The 23,842-nt window shown below is 43.2% G+C and overlaps 2 protein-coding genes across 2 annotated transcripts; one reads left to right on the forward strand and one right to left on the reverse strand.

Annotated features, from left to right (window-relative positions):
• The first annotated feature begins 86 nt into the window (after positions 1-86).
• SNRNP35 (small nuclear ribonucleoprotein U11/U12 subunit 35) lies at positions 87-969 on the forward strand. Its single transcript, XM_010163551.1, has one exon. The coding sequence runs from the start codon at positions 154-156 to the stop codon at positions 943-945; it is 792 nt and encodes a 263-aa protein (XP_010161853.1). The 5' UTR covers positions 87-153; the 3' UTR covers positions 946-969.
• A 3,611-nt stretch (positions 970-4,580) lies between these two features.
• On the reverse strand, positions 4,581-20,807 carry RILPL1 (Rab interacting lysosomal protein like 1). The gene is made up of 6 exons (XM_010163552.2): positions 20,663-20,807; positions 16,227-16,345; positions 14,677-14,895; positions 12,089-12,261; positions 11,472-11,564; positions 4,581-5,050 (listed from the first exon to the last, which is right to left on the reverse strand). The coding sequence occupies exons 1-6, from the start codon at positions 20,721-20,723 to the stop codon at positions 4,906-4,908; spliced, it is 810 nt and encodes a 269-aa protein (XP_010161854.2). The 5' UTR covers positions 20,724-20,807; the 3' UTR covers positions 4,581-4,905.
• Positions 20,808-23,842: the final 3,035 nt, after the last annotated feature.

Genomic DNA, 23,842 nt, shown 5'->3' on the forward strand with positions numbered 1-23,842 from the left:
GGTGAACTCAAAACAACAGCCAGTTTATTGACATTTGTCCAACTTTTGGGGGATTTTTGGATGAAAAATAGTCACCAACAATTGCTGAACGTGCTGCCTGCGCCTCCTAAAGTACCTGTGCATGTGCGATGTGTGTTTTTTTGGCACTAGACAATGAATGACTGGGCCCCCATAGCGAAGGAGTACGACCCCCTCAAAGCCGGGAGCATCGATGGGACAGACGAGGAGCCCCACGACCGCGCCGTATGGAGGGCGATGCTGGCACGCTATGAACCCAACAAGGGGGTTACAGGAGATCCTCACCTCACCCTGTTCGTAGCAAGGCTCAATCTTCAGACAACAGAAGAGAAGTTAAAGGAGGTCTTTTCCCGGTATGGAGACATCAGAAAGATCCGTCTGGTTCGAGACCTGGTCACAGGATTTTCCAAGGGTTACGCCTTTATTGAGTACAAAGAGGAGCGTGCTCTCTTGAAGGCCCACAGAGATGCCAACAGGCTGGTTATTGATCAACACGAGATCTTTGTAGACTTTGAACTGGAAAGAACTCTCAAAGGATGGATTCCTCGGAGGCTTGGAGGTGGTTTTGGAGGCAAAAAAGAATCCGGGCAGCTCCGGTTTGGAGGGCGGGACAGACCTTTCCGAAAGCCCATCAATTTACCAAACATGAAAAATGATTTCTATGCAGAAGGATCAGCAGAGAAAAGAAACTGGTCTCGTGAAGGAACAAGGGACTGGAGAACAAGGGACCGAGACCATGAAAGGAGCAGAGAGAAGCGATGGCCAGAAAGGGAGCGGGCGTGGGGTGAAAGTGAGAGAGAGAGGGACTCCAAAGAGGAGAGGAGCAGAGGGAGGGAGAGGAAGGACAGAGACAGGAAGGACAGGGATAGAGACCGGAGCAGGGAGAGAGATACCAAGAAACAAAGAGATGATGATAAGCATCACTAGGTGACTGTGCCTTGTCACTGGGGTACGGTGTCAGCTCTGACATCCACGACGTTGCAGGAGTTGCCCTCAGCTTGGGGCTGCGAGCAGTGTTCCCTGGACAAGGAGCTGTGCTGTTGCTGTCTTGCACCCGTGACTCTGGCCTGCTAGAAGCTCTCTGCGGTTCCGTTTGGTTTCTAATGCCATTAAGATACGTGTCAAATTGTTCTCCAGAGGAAATAAACTTTTGTATTTATGTTTCTGAACCAGTGAATTCTATAAGGAAGGCACCATGTGTGTGGGCGTTGCACTGAAGCTGAGCACACACCTTGTTTGATGCCCAACTGTCTGGATTAGGGTTCATGAGAGAGCTCTGTATTTAATTACTCATGTGCCAGATGTCCACGCTCACTCAGTGAGACAGGTGCCCTTTATGAAATAGTCACTTGCTGAGGAAATAGTAGTGAAATACATAAGCTTTTGAAAAATGTGGCCCCAACCAGAAGCCGATGGGAAGTGACTTTATTTTCTTGAAGGCACTGGGACAGGTGAGATCTTTAGTAGTACTATGTCCTTAATTGTTCTCTGAGGTGGGAGAGAAGCATGTAATAAGAAATCTTTGGGTTTTTTTCCATCATGGGAGGATGTCATTCCCTTTTATCAGAGGAATGTGCACTACAGAGCAGTGAGCAGGTCAGAAAACACCTCGTGTTGCTGATCAGTCTATGGACAATCACTGAAGGGTGGTAAATGTGTAAATGTGGTAATGAGTAAATGTGGTTGCAGCTGCACCGTCTCTGTCCTCTCCTCTCTGTGAGTGAAGTCCTGCCTGCCCAGGGTTTACATCTCGTTCTGGAAATGGGGCTTGCTGCTGCTCGTGGCCAAATTGGGGAAAACAGGGCAAAGCATCTTTGTCAGAGCCAGGATGTATAGATACAGACACACATCTGCTGAGGAGCTTACAGTGCTTTCTAGAAAAGGCTCTGCTGCATCCTTTCTCATCATACACAGTTCCTAAATATTTGCTAATGTATTTTAAACTGTATTTCAGCAGCTTCTGAGTGGCCTTACCCTAAACCTTGCCCAGGCTGAGGCTTTATTTCCATGAAGAATTATATGAGCCTTTTTGAGGGAAAATAAGACAGACCTGTATGCTGCATCCCAAAGAAGAGATGATATTAACCTTCCACAAAACAAAACAAAACAAAAAGACACAAGTCTTGCAGAAATACTTGTTTTCCAGAAATATTTATTAAACTGTTAAAATGATTTACTGCCCAACTGAAAAAAAACAAACAAACAAACAAAAAAAAACCAACCCAAAAAAAGTCAGTGATCCTGCGTAATGCAGACAGGATTATTACGCCCCTTACCTGACAACACCCTGGCCCCTTCTCTAAAAGCAGATTTTACTTGAATATTCAGAAACAATACATGACAGATCTTCCAACCTTTCCATACTCTTCCCTACATGCCGATGGCGCTTGGAGTGTATAAACTCAGCATCTCTAGCATGAGAACGAGGAGCAAAGTGGTTAATACTGGCAGGTCAGGGGGAACTAATTAGATTTTTGAGGTAATGGGCTGCAGAGAGGAGTGGGGGGAGGCTGTATTGCTTCGTGCCCTGGTTGGGATCGGCTGCAGATCTGACCCGACAATGGGGCGTGGGGCTCTGGCGTGCGGGACGAGCTTTACATGCACTAGGCTGGAGATTTCCTTTGTAATACACCAGCTTAGGTGCTGGGGAAAAACAGTTCGGTCTGTGTATTTCAGTTATCCCAGCTCATTGCTCTCAGCTGATGTCAGAAGTGATGATGTGCTTACTCAGGCCGTGCATCTGCTGCATTCTTGCATTGTTTCTGATCACCGCGTCTCTTCTAAATGTGCTGAACGACTGTAAACTGTGGTAGGGAGAGACTCCACAGGCATCGTTCATGGTTTATTTTAATTGCCTGATATAACTGTAGTGTATTTTTGTTTTCTAATATGGAAATGAGATCTTAGCAACTTAAGTATCATTCAATTAGGACACTCTTCCCCCATTTCAGAATTGCTTTTCACACAAGGGGAAGTGCTGCTGTTTTATGGATACCGCTTTTAAGCGTAAAACTTAAAGATATGTTACCAAAACGTAACCAGGCAAAAGTGTATCTGCCTCCTACTGACATCAGACACTACTGTCGCTATTTCAAATGCAGATGTCTTTCATATAAGGCCACATGTCCCCCCTGCCCCGAGCTGCAGTGACACCAGGGAGGCACAGTAAACACTTTCTATACCGAGAAGACGCAGAAGGTCTGTGTTCAAAGTGGAGCACAGCCAGGAGCAGAGCAGCACTCAGCCCACCGTTGCAAAGAATGGCTTCCTGGTGCAGTTTCACTACCGGGGGGTTAGGGACATTAAAGAATCCACAGAGTCTTAGATTGCCCTGCATTAAAAACAAGTGGCCTGCACTAAAACCTCTGCCTGGCTCTCATCTAGGAGTCCTTCCAGACTTCCTCCTGCAGTCAGTACCTGGAGTAGTTGGAGCTTTACTCCAGCTGAGCATTATTTCTAGCAGCTCACAGCCCCTTCCACTCACCTACACGTGCAGAAGTTGCTTACAGCCTTGTGTGCTAACGAGATCCTCCTCACCAGCAGCACCGTGCTCCAGCACAGACTCTCCCAGCAAGCAGCCAAGTCCCCAGAACAGCCTCAGCACCTCCCTCACATGGAGCCATGGATGTGCTCGCCCTCTCCCACCCAGTGAGGTGAAGTGTGTGGTGCAGAGGCAGGGTGCACGCTGACACCGAACTCTACACAACAGTTACACCACGTGGGGCTTTAGTGTCATGGGTTTTGTAGGTACAACCTCAGTCAGACCCAGGGGTCTCACAAGCTCAACGGCAAAGCGGATCTCAATCCCACCTCCTGGCAGTTCAGCTGTGCTGGGCTTTTGTGGCAAGTTAAGCGCCTGTAACTGCAGGCTGCCCAAACATCAACCACAGCCTGCACATACAGAACTCATCTGCTCTGCCCAAGTAGTGTTCAGACTGGTCACAGGAAACACCATCTCTAGGTCAGTGCAGATGGTTTGTGTCAGCTAGTTGAGGATGTCTTTCACTCTGAAGTCAGGCAGTCTTATCTAGACAGAGAAGTGGAGTGTGACTTAATTAAAAACCTGTCTGTGGGAAAGAGACCTAATTCCTTTAGAGCAGCTCTCTGCTACTCTGGGGGAAATCCCTGGTAAGAAGGAAAAAATTCAAGTGTTAGAATTCCTCCACGTAAGCAATCTGTTTTCCATTAATACCGCAGAACTCATGGCAAAATGCAAGGCACACTCACCTCATACATCACTTTCTTCATGCTTTAGGCACTATAAGCAGCAAGGGAGATGTACACTTACTATCCCTCACAAGGCTACTCCAGTTTATCAATGTGTATCAGGTGGATTTCCAAGTGGTTACGCTGCGAAATGCAGATGCCAACTGAACTGGACAGGACACGGCAGCGCTATGACCTGTCACAGAGAGTGGCCAGCTGTCGTATCCCTCTTGAAAAAATTCTTACAGAAATAAAAAGCAAACAACTGATAGTGTTAACAAACAGGGTAAAAGAGTCTTTGCCACTAGATATTGTACACTGCAAACAAACTTCTAATAATGGCACAGGTCCTTTTCTTTTTTGGTTTAAAGAAGCTTGTGTTACTGTAGTTAATGCATGAACAAGACCATAGACTTGTTATTCAGCACAAAACAAGTCATCTAGAAGCTTCGATGTCCTTCAGGGTATCAGTGACTGTTCCTACAAAGCTTGGATTTTGTTTTCAGCAAACAGTCACCAAGTAAACAGTGAGGGATCCCTTTTGAAGAGTACATCTGACACACAACCACCGAGGTGTGCAAGGCAAAGAAAAGTGATGAGCTGCCGGATTTGTTTACAGAAGCTTCTTGTTACTAGACTGTCGAGATCTACAGCGGTCAACTGAACACCTCAAGGTGTTAGTCACAGGTGCTGCAGGGCTTCTTGTCCTTGTTCGGTGTAGGAGTCATCTTTATTTGAATTTGACCATTCTCCAAAAGTATCCTGGAAGTGGACATTTTTCTGTGATGCCTGCATACGTTTCTTATCGCGAGAGAAGAAACTAAACCTTCCAGGATGGGAGGAGTAAAGGAGGGGAGGGAAAAGAAAGAAGACTGTTTAGCATCTTAAAAACACTTCAAACACCCGACACGATGCACAGCACAACAAAACACAGAGCAAAAAAATCTGTTTGCATCTGCAAAAATCAAGGCAGTGAAGCCTGATGGGAGTGCATGTCAAAATGTTATTAGAGATGAAGTCATTGCAATCTCAAGCGGTTTGGCTATGGAAGCTTCAAATAAGCTCTAAATGCTGTTGACTCTACAAGGTGCAGGTATCATTTTAGATGTATAATCCCCCTTCCCCAGCCCTGAGGTAAAGAAGCAACACAATACACGTTAGTTTCTTGGCATAAGTAAAGTGGTATCTTTGGCATTAAATCTGTATCATTTACCATAAAGCAGAAATAGAGAATGTTTTTCAGGGTGTCAGCAGGGACATTCATAAAATAAGAAAACAAGCCTCCACATTTTTATCAAATGTACAGATTTTGATACATAGACTTGATTCCTGCAAAAATAAATGAATAAATGCACGTATTGTGCACAAGAGTTGCAGGATGAAGGCTCTGAAGAAATGCACACGAGCGTGCACGTCATTTCCTGTCACACAGCTCGGGTGCTCTAAGATAATGACGTACGTGAACCAACAGCCATTTAATACAACAACCAATTGCCAGCTGACAACAGAGCTAAAAAAATAGAGTTGGAAAAAGCCTTAGTATTGTCTTGTTTGTATAGGATGAAGTTACTTGATTAGGCAAATTCAATGTTCAGCATGAGTTCAGTACAAGAGGTGTTAGTGCAGTGTTTAGGTTTCCTGAGAAATGCAAAAGTTGTGGTTCCAGCTACCAAAGGTTGGAGTTGGCTGCTTACCCTTTTGCTTTTAAAGGAGCACTTTAGGAGGTAAATACTGTTTTGCTTGCACAGTACCAAGGATAATGCAGTTCTGATCCAGGACAGGAACTGCTAAATGCTTCTACAGTAAGAGACTATGCAAATAGAAACTGAGCTTTGCCAGGTGTTGGAATATTTGTCAGGGCATGAACCTGACCCTACGTCCACGCCCCACTGTCCTCAGCGTTCTTCCTCCACTCACACTCCCTTGAGTCTTCCCTCAGTACCGTGATCCCAACCGTCCAAGCCGCCTTGAGCAGAGCAGGGAGTTCTGCCTTCTATGTCTCTAGTCACATAGGAGGCTGTATTTGAGTGTCAGCTTGCCTGAAAAAATATCCTATCATATGTGTAGGTAAGCATGATGATAATTATTAAGAATATTAATAATTATTTCTTGACTGGAAAGTGATTTTAAAAAAGCTACACAAGTGCAATGCCCGATAACTAATGTTGCTAGCAGGACCTGAACTTTTGCATTTCCTGTCTTCAGATGTGCAACCTTAATAGTGAAATAAGTCTTTTGCACTTAATTAGCCTCATACTCTTCTACCACCATCATCACAGGAGCTCATAAATTCACACACATATGCTATGTCTTTTCAGGGCCAGATCCAATTCCAGCTGATAACAGAAGGCTTTCTGCTGAGCATGTTTGCTCCTGCATGGTCAGGCTTAGGATCTTGAAGGCCACACAAAGGACCACTGTATTTTTGCAGTAAGTTTCAAATGTCAAAGATCAGTAATTTTTCACTTTATCATGAAATTAAGTAAGAGAAAAATATGTTCATAAAAATCTCTACACGAAGCAGAAGGGTTAGGCTTTTTTAATCCCTTCTGAAACAACAAAAGTTGTTATTATGCCTAGAAAACTCTCATGGAGGATGTTTGGAAAAGCACATCTGTGTGGAGAGGAAAGGAATTTAAATATTGTGTCGCTGCTGTAAATGTAAAGATCACTAAAGCAGCAGTTCTAATGCAAAGAGAGTTTGCATTAGCAATTATCTGTATGTCTTCCAGGGACAGCCAAGAATAGGATGATAGAATTGATTATAGAGAGTGTAGACTCTATTCCAAAATACATAATTAGAGACAAAATATACAGTGCATAGATAGAAAGACATGGAAACAACAGCCTATAATTAACACTGGAAATTAATGTAGATATCAGCCATTACATTCTGTAAATCTAACAAACTGATTTGTAACAAGTCATTAGAATGACACGGGTTTCTTCAAAAGCACTGGTGTGAATTGTGAATAGGCACGCTTAGTAAGCAAAATTAACAGCTGCTGGTTAAAATTGCATATTGCAACAATTTTCTAAGGAATAACAACTGGTTTAGCATGGTAACATTAAGGCAAAAGGTGATAAAATGTCAATATTGAGGATGAGCATGGAGGACTAGGATCAGTTGTGTACTGACTGGTCATTCTGATTGGCACTTTGTTCTTCTGTGATCCCACAGGCAGCCGATGAGAATGTAACCAGCAGTGAGTGTATGTTAACACAGGGTCATGCAAAAGGAAACCACGGTACCAAACATTTGAAAAAAAAAAATTCCTACAAGGGACACAAGTCTTCTTATTGGCTGCAATGTGGGATCGTCTGGAATCAATCCAGCTGCTACCATGGGCATTATGGCTGTAAAGATCCTGGTCAGGAAAGTACAGACACAGAAGAGGTAAGACTGGAGCAAAGGAAAGAAAAAGCATTCCATTAAAAAGAAAAGAGGCAAACATGATACACGGGGTTACTCTGAATTATCACACAGGACATGTTACAGGGAGAGGTGGATCTGCATCACCCAAGACAGCTCTCCTCAGTGAAAAACTCTTATTTAGAAAAAGCAGTCATTGAAACAGTTTAAATTGCTTTTGAATTTCTAAAAGATACCACTTTTCTGTTGTGAGGCAGCCTGCAATCTGGGTTGGATTTCATCAAGGTATTACCACCTCTAGCAATGCAGAGCAGAGTGCACATTGTTCTTCCCAAGAAACAAACAGGCACATACATAATGAAATGAAGGATGAAGGTGTATGTTAAGAAATACAGAGCAGGACTCTGCTGTGACTACCGGGTATTTGCACGGAAAACAGAGTTAGACAGGACCAGCATTACAGTTAAAGATTTTACAAACGTTACAGTTGACAGTTTCAAGTTAAAAACCAGTATGGCAGGTGAAATCTTAACCTCCTAGGCAAGCTACTCGGTTAAAGGGCCTGTGTATCTGCTCCAAAAGAACCTGCGTTGCTTCACATGCAGAAAGATGCCAACTGCAGGCAGCTAAATACTTATTTGAAACCTTGCAGCTACTCTAGCAGAAACACTTTCTAGCTGGCTAGCAGCAAGACTGCTTCTTTGTAAGAGTTTGGCACTTTTACTACGCATTATACAAATACATGCAACTTAGAGGTTGAGAGAGCACGCTGGCCAGGTGCTCTGTGCCCAGCCAGCCCCACACAAACCTGCCAACACACCTGCATCCATACCTGGAACACCCTCTGTTTTTCTAAGGATTCTCCTCAGAGGTTCTCCCTTGTGCCAAATATTTTTTTGAACTGTGGACTAATGTCAATTAAAGATTAAGTTGAAATCAGAAAGAGACATTTCACTTGTGACCAAACAGCAGCTCTCCCCAACACAGTCACTCTAACTGCTATTCTTAGATTCAAAATGAAAACAAACAAGCAAACATTGTTGTATCATTAGCAGTAGCTACAACTTCTATTTTTATGCACTGTGGCACGGTCCGTTAGCTGCAGAAATGAGACAGACACATCAGCTTTTGTAGGCTGCAAGAACAGGAAGAAAACTTGTGGCTGGTTCAGGCATTACATCAGTGACAAACAAGCACGGATCCTTAACGAGAAAACAAAAGGGCGTTTTCTGCTCCAAACAGAGGGAGCATTTTTAATCCTTGTGCTTTTCTTCCTCAGTAAAGCCTCCTGCTTACATTATTCCATCAAAACTCTGGCATGTGATGTGGCAGAGACAAATGTCGAAGTCAAGCAGTTTTGAGATCAGAACTCAAGATTTCTGCCCTAAATGTGCAAACCCTGGGAGGGAAAAAATGTTGATTTTTTGTAACTTCTGTTTTCCTTTCTTTATGGGGATGCAGCACACAATCACCTGAGCACACCGTAGATGGCCCAGGCTATGTATACACACATTTCATTCATTGAGATGCCGCGTGGTCAAAGGAAAGGGCACATTACACAGGCAAGAGTAAAACTTCTCTTGAGAGGGCAGCGACAGTGTCTCCTAGTTTTGTACTTTACTTTTTTGTTTAATCAGGAGGAAAAGTCTGAAACGGAGGGAAAAGCAACCCACTTCCATTCATAAAAGTACTCTGCACACAGATATCAGCATTGCAAGTTTTCCTCACATCATTGGGTATGGAGAGTTGATGTGCCAGTGGGGTACCCCAGGTACCTCCTGTGGGGCAGGAGGGGTGTTGTAACAGGAGAGAACAGACGCTACACTTTGTTCTTTGTTCTTCACAGCAATTAAATTTCCTGTCTTATTAAAACCCATCTACAAGCACACTCTTGCCAACACACAGAGAGGAGAGGGGAGAGAAAATAAACCCACACTAGACAAATCCCATCCAGACAGGCTGCAAGAATAAGACAAACCTGAAAGCTATTACCGTCCTTCAGGACAGCTTTGTCTTCCCTTATTTAATGTGATGGTTAAATGAAGAGAGAGCAGAAAGAAACCTGGGGACAGAGCATGGCAGCTAAAGAAAGTAACTTCATCTTAACAGCAGGTTTAATATGTGGCTCCACTGCCTGGCAGATGAGGACTCCTGCCTTTTCTGAAAGGGGCCAAACCAACATGATTTTAAGTTTTATTTTGTTCAGTTTTAGTTATACGAATTTAACACAGAATCTGAGAAACAAAAAGGTTAGACAGGTGTCTGAAAATGTGCATTGATTGAATGGTCTGATGCACAACAGGTTTTCACTGATAAACTAACTGAGAGGAAGAAAGTGCTGAGAGAAGTGGTTGAAAACACTTCTGTGCCTCCTGCCATGGCTCCCTGTGTCACTTACTCCTGTACGCAGAAGGCAGAGTCAAAGCTAATACCTCGTCAGCATGTGCTCTGCCTTACAACATCTGTTTACATTTTTATGCTGCCTTTGCTTCATAAATCAAGTGTGGAAACTGCAATCAACACAAACTGCGTAAGCTGAAACCACCCTCCCCAACAGGATAAGCTTTAAAAAGTACTAAAATAAATTTAAAAGAAAAGAGAAGCTTTACAGTGGAGATCTTGTGAAATACTACTGAAAATAATCAAAAGTGCCCTCCTGACTTTATGGTGTTTTGGATCAGTCCAGATCTTCCCATGGAACTCACAGGGCTGCTGCTGTTATTAAACAAGGACTGAAGGTTATGGACATGGGGACAGGAGGGAAGAGCTTTTTATGTGGAAACAAATGACTGTTCCAAAATCATTTATGCAGTTATAAAAATTAAGTTTGCAGTATCACAAAAATCCAAAGACTTGTTATAAATAAATATACAGGGAGGGACTTTCAACAGACAAATGGATTGGCTAACACTGTGATTTTATAATTAAGTGATACACTAGTAAATGCACACCTCTGACAGTAAGCTTAGGGTTTCAGACAGCAACATTAAATACTTCACCAGAAGAAGGTGGGGTTCTTTACAGCCAAGAGAGCTGGCATCCTCTCCAGCAGTGAATTTGTTCAGCAAACAAAAGGGTTTTGTGCTGCACACATAGTGCAAGTCGGGGTCTAAAGGCTTAAGGCAACAGGGAAACAGGCACAGCAAGGTCATGGGGAAACCTTGCTCTCCATGCCCACCTGCTGCTGGTTTTACTTGTGAACAACACTCTTCTGAGGATGACCTGGGGACCAGTGGTTTCAGGATCTGTGTGTTAAGGAACTGGGAACTGCACTTGAACAGGAGCTTTGTTCCTACAATCCTTGCACATAGATCTGGCCATGACTTCAGTTCTGGGCACACAGGAGAGGCTGAGCAGTGCTCTGGATAAGACCACAGTTACTAGCACCTCCCTTTGGAGTATGACTATGTAGCCCAGACAAGAAAATTCTCTAGGAAGATCAGGTGTCTGTGTTTAAGAGCTCACCAGCTCATATCAGCTATAATAAAACATTACAACACATGCTCTCTTGGTTAGCCTGGATAGTGTACTTGAGGAGAAAACATTCGAACTGGAGCGAGCTTCTTGGGCACTCTGGTCTGGCCCAGAAACACAAGGACATGGAGTTGGACTCCCTACTGCTGCCTGCACGTGGGGAGCAAAAGGTACCACAGGAAATCACCTGAGACTGAAAGTTGAGCCAGAACTAGGCAAAAGTTTTCCCAACACCAACTGCTGTTTCATTATATCTGTCAAGTGCTCCTTCAATATCTTTCCCATATAGAGTAGGGATGTGTTCATTTTAATTTTTAAATTCTTTAAAATTGTCCTGCCCTTAAGAAACATTTAATATTTGCAGAGTATATCCAGTATCTCTAGAAAATACGCTACTTACAGTCGTTTGATTCCAGATTCAGGCTGAGTTGCAGGTTTTGACTGAATTATGGGTGTAGGTTGAGGGGATCTAGTTTCTTCTTCTGTTTCCTCACTTGAAAGAAAGAAAAGATACTTAATGTTCTCCTCCCAAGCCACGGAAGCACTTTAAGTTCTAAAATTAAATCTGAGGTAGTCCTGTTGGTGAAGAAATGCAAAAAGATCTGTTCCAAGCTCACTGAAATCAATGGGAGATTTTCCTGTCAACCAAGGAACAGCACTTAGAACTGGGTCTCCTTTCAGTATTTTATTCCCATTGTGACAGGGAGAAGAGGAATACACTGAATACAAGTTCTAGAATTGTCATTTTAGACCCACTTTTATCCTCATTTTTGAAGCTCAAAAGTATTCAATGTTTGTAATCTTTTTAAGATTCAGGGGGGACCTGGGAATTAAGGAAGGACATAGTTTTTCCCAATTTTGGGGAATCAGATTCAAACTAAAGCTGTATGCTCACCATCTCTAAGCCTTTGCAGATATTTAAGCTTCTTGGACACTATTTAAGAGCATATTTATTGTTTCTAGATCTGCCCTATGGCTCCTCTGTGTATAGCCTGCAACAGGAGAGATCTAACCTACCTTTTGTAATATAAAAGCTCCTCTTGAAGTAAAAATACTTTAGATTTCAATTCATTCCTCTCATGAAGGACATCCCGGAGCTCCTGCAAGGTGAATCTTGGACGATTCGGATCTTTTAAGTCCAGTGCCATCTTTTCTGACTCTGAGAGGCAGTCATCATTGTTTGGTTCTGTCTAGGAAGTGAAACACAGGCTTTACATTCACCACGTGAGTGCATGTCTGAGAAGTTTATAAAGTATTTATCAGTCTAGTTCCCAATCTCTTCCTTTCAGCAATATTAAATCCTCTTTTAAGAGAAACACAGAAAAAGATATGAAGTGGAGATTTAAGTTTATAGCCCCTTAATGCCTTTATTAAAAAAGCAGGATTGGTGTTAGCACCAGGATCTAGCTACAAAGTGGAAGAAAACTGCAGATGAGGCATTTATACACGTGTGCCCTTGTCTCTTCCTCTGAGAAGGGTTCACGGGAAGCTTGGAGGAATTCTGTCTCCTACCACCCAGTTTCTGTGGCTCCCAAGAAGACAGAAATTCCACTCTAGGCACATGGTTGGATTCCCAGGCCTGTGAGGCCACTTCCTGTCACCTAGGTAAACTCCATCGCTTGCACAGAACTATGTGTCCCTGAGTGCTTGTGAAAACGTGGTCTGTACCAACACAGCACACACAAGACCATCGTTCAGGTCCTCTACTGTTGTTCCACTCACTGGCTGCACAGAGCTGAGGATTTGCCCCACACCTTTGCCCAAATCTGCTATTTTTGCTAGATTTTGCTCAAATCAGCAAAGACTGAACAGCCTGTAGCCAATGCAGATGTACTTGACTGAAGCCAACAAGCAATGTCCATTCCAGAGTGTGCAGCTATTCCAGCTTTGTGCTTGCCAATGCAATTCCTGTCTCACCATCGTCCCGGCACGGAGCGGGGAATGGCTCTAATTAGAAGAGGCGCCACATCCACGGAACTGATGAGTGAGAGAGAGATAAAGAATACATCCTTTCTCTCCAGAGACTGAGGATACTTTCACTCCTGCTGGCTCCAGGCCTGGGCTCCACAGCCCCGTTTACAGAGCTGGGTGTCCTGGCTGAATTCACAGCAATGAAATCATCCTTTTCATTATTAATACAGCACTTGCCCAATTCAGCAGTGACATGGTAACACAATGCTGGCTGTCAGATTCCTGGGGGGACCAGAGTACCCCATCAGCCTTTGCCTCTGCGTTTTGATGTATATTCCTGCCTGCTACAAGTGAACTGGATGTTTCACTCTCTGCTGCAGTCTGTCAGGCATTTACAAAGCCCCTTGGTACTGGAGCTTCTACCAACACATCCAGCCAAACAACTCGATATGATAATGCTCCTCTAAGTTCTTTCACATCATGATACCCATTGTCCTGTTTTATACTCTTCTAAGAGCAGCATTAGGAGAGGGAAATACAGCACGTGTTATATGCACAAAGAAAAAGAATAGGAACCATAAAGAGGACTAAGGGATGACACAGGTCAGAGATGCATTTTTTCCTCGGGAAGCTCCCCTCAAGTTTGTGCTCCTACTGCTCTGATCTCAGCACCAACTCCATTTGCAGATTGTCACTTTGCCTCTTCCTGCAAGTACTTGAGTACACAAGCAGTAACGTTTGCTTTTCGTGAACATTTGTGATGGTAACACTTCACTGCATGAATTCTAATAGGAAGCAAAAGCAGAAATAAGGCCAAAGTTGGTTCCTCTAAGAAGTCCCTTCAAATATTTTTAAGCTGATTTGGTAGCAAAAGACCAGCTTAGTCCTGACAGATCAGAAGTGCCATAAGCACTGCAAGGACCAAGTGTGCCAAGCTCTGCATTGCCTCTGGGACCCCTTCTGACACAATTTATTTTCTCCTGTGACTGACATGCCACCACCATCACTGTGCATTGCACCTTTGGCACCCATCAGGGCTCACAGATTTGCATAGTCACCAAGGCTTAAGCTACTTGTCAGCTGTTTATCTTTTGGGAAAACCCAGACTGTTAAGGGATCAGTTTGGTTTACTTTAGGGGAAGGGGTTGATGTGTACAAACAAAATGAACCCAAACATACTAATTAATACAGCACTACCAAAACACGATGTGCCTCCAATACAAACTAACCGCTGACACTCCAGAGATTTTGGATTGCTTTGCTGACTAAAAACTGATGTTTTTAATAGAATATTCTCTTTTGAAGCCATGATTTGTTCTGGTATCTGGCAAATTCTGCAGCCTAGTGCATGACCCAAAGGTTACACTCCCCAGGATGCACAACAGGCAGCCAAGTCCAAGGGGAGAGCTGTTCTCTAGTGCAGACATCCCAGTGCTAACCCGTGCTGCCACTCTGCCTCCTGTGCAACTGGTTTGTTCCACTGGGACATCATCCATCCTAACAGGGATTTCCTGTCACAGGGCAGTGTGTGACCTTGCTCTCTGTATGTCACACCTGAACACAAGATGCTGTCCTCGAGTCCCACCATTGTCTCCAGTGTGTACCAATCACATTTATCCAAAGAAGAGGTACTGGGTATGAAGTCCAAAGCTTTTTAAAAGGCTGTTTAAAAAGTGATTTAAAGTGCCTCTTACCTTTACTTCCTCCCCATTTTGGCTGTCCTCCCCCTGCAGTTTTTCTCTCAGTTTCCCCAGCTCTGCTCGCAGGGTGCCCATCTCCTGCTCCTTGGTTTGCAGATATGCTTCTAACTCCACCTTCTGCTCAATCAGCGCCTTCCCCTGAGCCTCAACGACAGTGATCCGGTGCCGCAGGTCATGGTTAATTTTCATTAACCTGTTCTGTTGCTGCTGAAGCTGCAAAACATTGATGCAATAGGTCAGCATCCATTCAGCCATCAGCCATGACAGCCAAGTCCCAAACATTATGTTAAAGAAAAAGTAGTGGGTTCCTGTTGAATTGAATCTGGAAAATTCTCCCCCTTCCTCCTCCTCCTCACCCCTAGATTATTTTTTTCTTATATCTAATTATCTACTACAGTTGCAGTCACCAAAACTTAATTGGTTTCCAAAGTAAAGAGACATTTTTTCACCTAGCACAGGGAATTCTCCACCTAAAAGCAAATCCATTACTGCTGATACTATGTTTCAAACAAAGTTCAAGGACAGGGTGGCTTATGGGATTCCGAATCAAATCTTAACCCAGAGTAGAAGAGACAAAGACAAGATAGAGGAATCCTTAGTATTCAATTTATAAGTACTTTGCTTTGAGCTCTTAGTCTCTCTCATAAGGCAGGATGTGACCTGCGGGGTCTTGTGTGGACAGCTCCCATTTGAAAGGCCGCAGCGCCTGCCAGAAGCTTGTGAGTAGAACAGAGATCATCTAGGTCTGGCCCTCACTAGCACCAGAAAAGTCCCATGGCCTAAGGAGATGAGGCAGCGTAAGGATGGGAAGCAAAATATGGGTAAGGAGGTCATTCCTCCTGACACAGAAAGAACCAAGACATCATGTGATTCCCAAAGTCACAGTGGAGTCTGTAATTCATCTAAGACTAAACCCTTTAGTCCTTAAACTCTTGTGCTGTGGTCCCCAGGGCCACTTATCCTCTCAGTGACACTGCTGGCAAAAGGAAGTGACCTGGGCTGGGCTCAGGCCCCTTCCTATGCAAAGAGGACACATCACATCCCTGTGTGGGAGTGTGTGTGTGCTGTCCTTGCTGCCAAACTCTGCAGAGAGCACGTAAAACAGAGAGTCACCTGCTCATGTACCGCAGGGATCTCTGGGTGGAGTGGAGTGAGGCACTGGGGTGCTGAGGAAGTTTGCACTGTCAAAGCAGAGAGAGATTCAAGAAGCCAGAGAAAGTTACCTGTCCTGTTCCCATGAAAGGGGAGAGGTGTCAGGTCTTTAAGGAAACAAACAAAACAACCTGCCCTTCCTCCTCTCTTGTTACACTGGTTTCCAGTCACGTTCCAAGTGTGCCTGGTCCTTCTGAAGGCAGCAGATGGTGTGTGTCTGCACTGAACACTACCTAACCATTTTGGACACTCCAAAGTTATGCTGGACACTTCAGTCACTGGACTAATAATCTGGCATTGCTTATAAATTCTACATTAACTTAAAACTTGAAACCAGGCTATGGAAGCGTGGGTGAGAAAGAAGAGAACTAGGAAGACTGAGAGCCACTTACAGCCTCTACATCCTCATTTTTAAGTCCAAGTTCGCGGTCCTTTGCTCTGATTTCATCCCTCTGTTTATCTACCACTTCCTTCAGCTTCTTCATGACTTGCCGCTCTCTCTCTGACATTCCTGGTTAAAAAAAGAACACAGAAAATAAACTAAGGACAATCAGGAGCTGCTGAGACTGACAACAGTGAGAAATATTTAGGTAAAGACTGTGGAAGTTGCCTGCTGGTAGAATTACAGAAAAGCTGTTGGAAGATGCTTTGAAGGTTACTTCAAGGGTAACAGGGAACACAGATGACACAATCCACCCCATAAAGCCACTGCACAGAAACTCCTTAAAAAAGGAACTGACAGTCCTCAGAAACATTTATGACAATGGAGTGACACTGCTATGTCTTGCTGCCTCAGTAGTTTTACATCAGTGTTCACACTGTGCCCCAGGGAGCTTGGTTATCTGTGTGATAATCTGTAGAATCAGGCAAACAGGGAGCACAGCAGCTCTGATCCCTCATTGCTAAAGGACCAGAGCTGTGGTACAGCAGAGAAGAGGCAACTGTTCTGCTGGGAAAAGAACTGGTGATCATGGCTGGCTGGGAATTTGGTTCAGAGGACGTGCTCCTGACAAACCCCAGAAAACAGCTGAGTGCCATGGTGTTCTCATTCTAGTATTACATTCTCATCTTTTTTAATTCTGTGGTAAGTCTGTTTGCTTTATTTCTGGACCCTGGTCCTTATCATCTCTCTGCTCTAGGTTCTAGTTCTTTGCAGGATAATTTTAATTCTTTGCTGTGATTATAGCTCATACCAACCAGGGAGGACAAGCAGACACTGGCACATACTGCTACTTAACTTTTCTAGAAGATCCACACTCTTCTATCACAACAGCTCTGATACACTACTGTATCCACAACCCCACTACAGGTTCCTGGATCCACCCTCTGCAGCCAGTCTCAGGGCTGGAGCCTAAAACATCAGCTGTATTTAAAAAAAAATAATAATAATCCAAAACTTTGCCTTGAAGTACAGAGGGACTGCTGTGAAACTTTAGACTGATAGTTTCACCCCAGTAGGAGCTGGGAATAGTGAGTGCAGCTATATTCTATGTACTTGTGAGATGCTTTGAGATCTCAAGATAGCAGGTGCTATTTAAAGAATAAAGTACCACTTCAGTGCTGACTGGTTTTCCTCACGCTGTGCTCATTTTTCTCTCTAACATGTGGTGACTTCAATTGTGTGCACAGATCACTACATTATCCTTTTTATTTCAGGAGGAGGGGAAAGGAAAGGTGGGAAGTGCTTGTGAAACAGTCACAACTTCCATTTCCTCAGGCACTGGGGAAGAGGAGAGGGAAATCACTAAGTGCCCTAAATGGAAAGTAATTATCTTTAAACGATTTAAAGTCTAATATCTGCAAGATCTTAAATGGCACACCCAGCCGGCTTCCCTAGGCACATCCTATGAGCAGCTTCCTGTGAATATTGCTGTGATCACAGCGTTGTTTGAGCAAGAGAAAGGAAAGCAGCTGAAAAAAAAGGGGAAAGAATTAAAAGAAACAGAAAAAAAACCCTCAAACATCTTTATATTTATGTTTAGGGACCTGTTTACTGTTGTGTTGATACATCTATCACAACAGGCCGAAGTGCCAGCCAGGGCCTGTGGCACTACACTCCTACCTAAATATTCAGCATAGAAGTTTGCCTCCCCTTTTGAAAGGGAACTGTAGGTTCCTCAGCAGCCTAGTGCAAGAGGTTCACACAACCTCGATCAGCACAGCCAGTCTGAGACAGCAGCTCCCCTGCCTGCTCGTCCTGTTTGACACACACTGGGTCAGGTTTGCTTGTGGCACATTACTAGGATATTCCAATCAGTCAGCGCTATCAAGTACTGCAAAGATTGAGCTTGGGAGGAGCAGCATTAATGGGTGTTGCAGACCCATCTTTAACCTCTCCTGTGTATTTTGTATTTTGTCACATGTCCTTTCATGTGAACCCTGTTCTGCTCAGACTCTCAGCAGGTGTCCTCTGCAGAACACTTGTGTTTAGGTAGGATTGCATCTGCCTCTACTCACAAACACCTTCGTTATGCTAAAGTGGGGCTCAGTGAACTCTGATGTGACTATTAATTGGCACAGATTTAATCTCAAAGTCTTGCACACCCAAGTCACTGGCCCCTGTTGCCTGTGCTAAAAATAACTCCTGTAACTGTCTGGTGAGTAAGCAGCAAACTGTTAATCCCAGGGGCGAGCCGTGAAGGGGAGACATGACCACAGTACTAAATCATGCTGAGATGTGAAGACTGGAGTCTGGTCAAAGTTAGTCCAGCTAACAAAGTATTTAGCTTGAAAACCTGCCTCAGTAGACTCTGTATGTATCAGATCCAATGATGGAGACTGAAAAAAAGCAGCATGACTGCTTTTTGACACTATCCAAACAAGTGATTTGAGATAAATCCATCCCCATTCATTAATGACAAAATTTCCTAAAAGGAAAACAGTTGGGTTTGATATAATAGGTCCCAATAATAAGATGAGGTTGCTGTAAATTAATGTGATTTGACTTAAACTGATGATTTTTTACCAAAGAATATGGGTGATCCCAGAATGTGATCTCTGGCATGGGTTTATGGGTTTTGTTTGTGTTATTATACTTGGGTAGACACAGTAAAAATAACATGAAAAGCATGCCAGGCATTTGCTTGGCTAGCTGCATGTGAAGAGTATGGCTATATTTAAATACAAGCACATGAGTGGCAGTGAGCTAGATACCTACTGGAAGGAAAAAAAAAAAAAGAAAGAAAAAGAAGAGAAAACAAAGGGGAAGTTGGTTCTTTATAACATGATGTCATAGTCTTCATGGTCTGTGACTCACCACTGCCATTCTGAAATTGTGTATGGAGTTTGTAAGGCTGATGTTGAGCTACTTCTTTGCCATTAATTGACTCCTAGGTTGAAAGTGTTGTGTTTGTTTTTAAAAAGTGCTGATCTTGAGAGGTTTAACAATTTTTACTTGTTGAAGATTTCATTATACTCCTCCCCAGGGCAAGTGAGCCATACTCGGCCTCTGGGTGGAAGCAAGTGCAACTTCTGCAGGGTTAGACAAAGTTTCATTCACCTACAGCAAACTCCCATTTAATCCCAACCTCCAGTGTCTGGAAAAGGATATCCCTTTGTTCCTAATACTTCACTGGTGATCTGCAATGGCTCAGCTGTGTGGTCTGGTTTTCAGACTGGCCAGTGACTTTGCACGCCACACACAGGTTACTAACCTTTTGAGGGAGCCATGACTTTACTGACAATCAGAATATACCATGGAAGTGGAGCTGTTGGAGCTGTGATGTGAAGCAGTGGACCAGAGTCCTGTCCATGTGCAAATAGCTCAGAAAGCCACTCACTTGCAGACTGACTCACCGTCACAAGCAGGTTTTGCTGCTGGAGTGACGCTGTTGCCATTCTCAGCTGTCTGCCCCGTCTCTCAGCTCAAGGCTGCCTCATCCCCAAAGCTGCACAGTCATTTTTTTCAACTTCTCAGCTTAAATCCCAACAAAGTATCATGAAGTGGACTCAGTATCCAGCAGCCTCAAATGATGTGTTATGAACTGTGGAGCAAAGAGACGTCTGTTCATCTGCCCCTGCTCTTAGGAAAGAGCTGTTCCCTGGGCTGTGGGTGAGCTGAGGATGGCAATTGTTTCAGTTGCTGCAGTGAAATCTCCCTGTACTTGCAAGTCAGAACCTTATGTCTTGAACTTCATTCTGCCTCAAGAAAGCAGTTGTGCACAAACTGGTTGTTTCAACTCTTTAGGATTCACTCACTCACTTGGATTATAAATCTCTTCACTTATTCTAAATTGGCTGTATGTCCCAAACAAGTAAGAGAACTCTGAAGGCAGATAAACCAAGTAAACACAGTCTCTCCTAGCAGAATATCATTATATTCTCCTGGAATATCTCCATATGGTGGACTGGCACAATTCAGACAAAGAAATCTTGATTTGCTGCTTTACAAACAGTTATCTTGAATAGATCAACACTTGCACTTATTTTTGTGCATAATGCTGTGAAATAAGCATCGCTGAATGGATTATTCAGTTCGTATCAGAAAACATAGGGAGGGATTAAGAATGTTTTTTGCAAAATGCAAACTAAGAAAAAAAAGTGATAGATGAAAAAATAAAGCTAGACTCTACTTTCAGAGATGCTTCTCAGACAAAGAAAAAGTTGATGAGGCTTTTCTTTCCCTCCTACCCCCATCTTTTATCATGTCTTCAGTGTCATAATGTATGCAGAGATTTTCTATTAATGTAAAAAAAACCCCACAAACCCCCAAAACCCAGACCTGCATTAGTCTATAGGAAAAAACCCAGAGTATCCAGTCAAAATATTTTTTATAAAGTATTGCTTTTTATAACAAAAGCAAGTACTGAATTTGAAGTACCAAACTTGCCTTCATGCTTCTGAAACTCCTCTTCTGTGAAATTAATGTCTTTGTGTGACAAGTTTGTCATCAGTTGCTTATTCTCCTCCTGCAGCTGTGCAATTTGGGTAAGAAGGTCCTGTGCTTCCCCTCTCCAGACATCCTCCACCAGTTCTAATTCCTACAGGGTAGACCAGGACAACACATTTATATTTTTAAACATCTTCAGAGTCTTTGACCGGACTATTTACAGATCAAACTAATAACAATCCTACTGTGATTCTTACAGAAAACAATTAAATGAGACTACGCTGAATTTCTTAGAAGACAACTACTTTTCTACTGCCAGAATCAAGGAGCCAAGTATAAAAGTCTCCTGAGGCTGTATGCGGAATGTAAATACATGAGGAGATAATTCCTGATGCAAACATTTTTGACATGCAAGTTACCCAAAGGATGGCTCCTTATGCCCCATTTTGCTGTGAGGACTAGATGAAGGAGACTGCAGTGTTAGGCAAGAAACCAAACGTGAGCAAGAATTACCTCCTGCATCCCAGGAAGCAACTGCAAAGGCTGTTACAAACGCCCCAGAAACATCACACAGCGTGGTCCAGGGCAGTCAGTGTTAGGCAAGCTGATTTTGAAAGAGCAGCATCTTTAGTCTAAATTTCTGTTATGAAACACGAGTATAAAATAATGAGTGTGTGATGCTGTGCAGCAAAGCCAGAACTCTTAGTCCACATGGTAAACACAAGACAAAACTGTGCTTCATCTTATATAAATTGTTCTATGTGGAATGTCTTGAGTGGCATCTATGTTAGTGGCAGTGAGACCAGTGAAAACAACAGCTCCCATTTGTCAGGACACTGTGTGTCAAGAGCAGCTGTCACCAATCCCCGTAAAGGTCAAATTAGGACAAAAAGTATAAAGTCCTCAAGGAAAAACAGTTGTATTTAGAGCTTTACTTGTTCCAAAAGCCTTTGCCATAAATCATACTTCTGCAGTGGGGGGCATTCTCTGCTCCATTTTCACCTATGTGCTTCAAACAAAAAAAGCTGCGTGCAAATCACGGGAGCCAGGCTGAGTCACCTGCTGCTTTATGCACTCCTCCAGCGTGCCCCTTCCCTACCTGACAACAAAACACAGCCAGACAACAACCCCGCCAAACACAGCTCTAGGCTAAAATAAGCTCTGCTGAGAGATTAAAGGAGAGCTTTCTGGTTTGAGTGTATGCTCTGATAATGGGAAATCATGTTCCTACTGACTTTTGGGTCCAAATGCCATTTTATTCCATTTATTATTTATTATTGCATTTATAAAACTTTTGGGTCCAAATGCCATTTTATTCCATTTATTATTTATTATTGCATTTATAAAATGACAGCAATGCAATAATTGCATTATTGCATTGCTGTCATTTTATAACGCCTATAAGTGTGCTAAGAGTTTTACAGAAAACATTATATGGCAAATAGATTAGAAATAACATACAGATGTTGTAAGCTATGCAGACGTAATTATTACAAAGTAAAGTAAATTTCATGGATCACCTCTATTTCACTTGAAACTCTGAAAGAAAGGCAAATCTGTAATAAAACTTTCTATTGCCAAATAGCTAGAGTGTTTACAGCGATTATAACTGCAGCTAAAATAACGCACTGACCTAGTTGAGATAATAAAACAGCACATTCATCAGTTATAAGTACACTGACAAAACCAAAATAGAACACACACAAAACCCCAGACCATCCAAACTTGATTCATTTATGTGTGGCTGCACTGTAAACACACAACTCTACAAAGGTTTGCCCAGGCAAACTTTCTTATTTATGGTTATTGATGAGCCCAGTGAACTGGAGCAGAAATTAACTTCTGAACTCTCATTAGCAGAAGTATCAGACAGAGAAGGCAGATTAAGAAACCAGCTCAGGAAATCCCAGGCAGTGCTAAACTGGGTTTATAGGCAAGTGCTAAAATCTCATAAACTGATGCTTGCCAAGGACCACCAAAAGCTTGTCTGCATTGGTTTTTGGAGGCTTTTGGGTCACACGTATTTCTCAATCTCCGGCTTTTTCTGCTTATGAGGACTTGTCACGTGATAGAAATAGTCTTCAAACCCTCACACTGGAAGGCAGATGGATGCGACACTACTGTTCTATAGGGACTAAATGCACCAGGAATCAGCTTATTTTTAAAAAAATCTATTATATATTTTATTTTCCCTTTTATAAAGGTTCCTCCAAAGTTTCATCTGGGTTGTCTGAACACTCCGAGTCATTTTCTGACTATTAGAGAAGCAGGCAGAGCAGAGATGGTTAACTGGCAGGGGATAAGTTGACATCTGGCAAGCACAGTGTTACGCAGTTGACATGCTTAGGAAACTTTTAAACACAGAGATGAACTTCAGAAGCATCTACACAGAACATCCTACATCTACACTTGTACGGTGATACTGATGTTGCTGCCAGGCCCAGTTCAGCAGCCACTTCACCGTGCAGCATTTTATTGTTAATATTGGAGATAAAGCATTCCCGTTGACTGGCAATACAGTGGTCTCTGTGCACTCAGTGGAGAGATGTGACTCAAGGCAGTTCTTCCCACATGCCCTCAAAAAACCTTCTGCCAGCACCCAGGAGGAGCTAATTCGATCCTAGCAGAGAGCCCAGACACAGTATGGGACCAGCACAACAGATCACCCACTTGCCTCAAAGTGAGATCTGTCAGAAGGGCAAAAGCACAGGTTTGGTACAGGTACTTGTATCCATTCTCTAGACCTTCCTACTTCATACTCTGAAGACTTAACAGGGGTTTACACTGTCCCAGGTTGGCCAGAGAAGCTGTGGCTGCTCCTCCCTGGAAGTGTTCAAGGCCAGGTTGGATGAGGCTTTGAACAGCCTGGTCTAGTGGAAGGTGTCCCTGCTGATGGCAGGGGGGTTGGAACTGGATGAGCTTTAAGGTCCCTTCCAACCCAAACCATTCCATGATTCTATGATTTATACATTAAAGATCTTCTACCATTCTTTTCAGAGACACTGTCCTGAGACTTCCCCTGAAAAATGTTGCAGGAATTATCCTGGATTTTCCATACACTAAACAAAACTAAAACTTTTTAAAGCATAAAACTTGAATTTATTTAGATTAAAGCCAACTCTAGAAGTTTGAGGTCACTCTTCCAGAGATTCCCCATCTCCTCTTTATTCTGGATCTGTG

The sequence above is a fragment of the Antrostomus carolinensis genome, unplaced genomic scaffold (genome assembly GCF_000700745.2).
Source record: "Antrostomus carolinensis isolate BGI_N321 unplaced genomic scaffold, ASM70074v2 scaffold12392, whole genome shotgun sequence".
Taxonomy (NCBI): Eukaryota; Metazoa; Chordata; class Aves; order Caprimulgiformes; family Caprimulgidae; genus Antrostomus; species Antrostomus carolinensis.

What these genes read in the sequence shown, in the direction of transcription:
- SNRNP35 (XM_010163551.1), top strand. Translation starts at nt 154, where the DNA reads ATGAATGACTGGGCCCCCATAGCGAAGGAGTACGACCCCCTCAAAGCC.
- RILPL1 (XM_010163552.2), bottom strand. Translation starts at nt 20,723, where the DNA reads ATGACAAACTTGTCACACAAAGACATTAATTTCACAGAAGAGGAGTTT. An exon ending in AAAATGAGGATGTAGAGGCT is followed by an intron (nt 14,896 to 16,226) that starts GTAAGTGGCTCT and finishes AATGTTTTGCAG; the next exon opens with CTTCAGCAGCAACAGAACAG. An exon ending in AAAATGGGGAGGAAGTAAAG is followed by an intron (nt 12,262 to 14,676) that starts GTAAGAGGCACT and finishes TTCACTTCCTAG; the next exon opens with ACAGAACCAAACAATGATGA.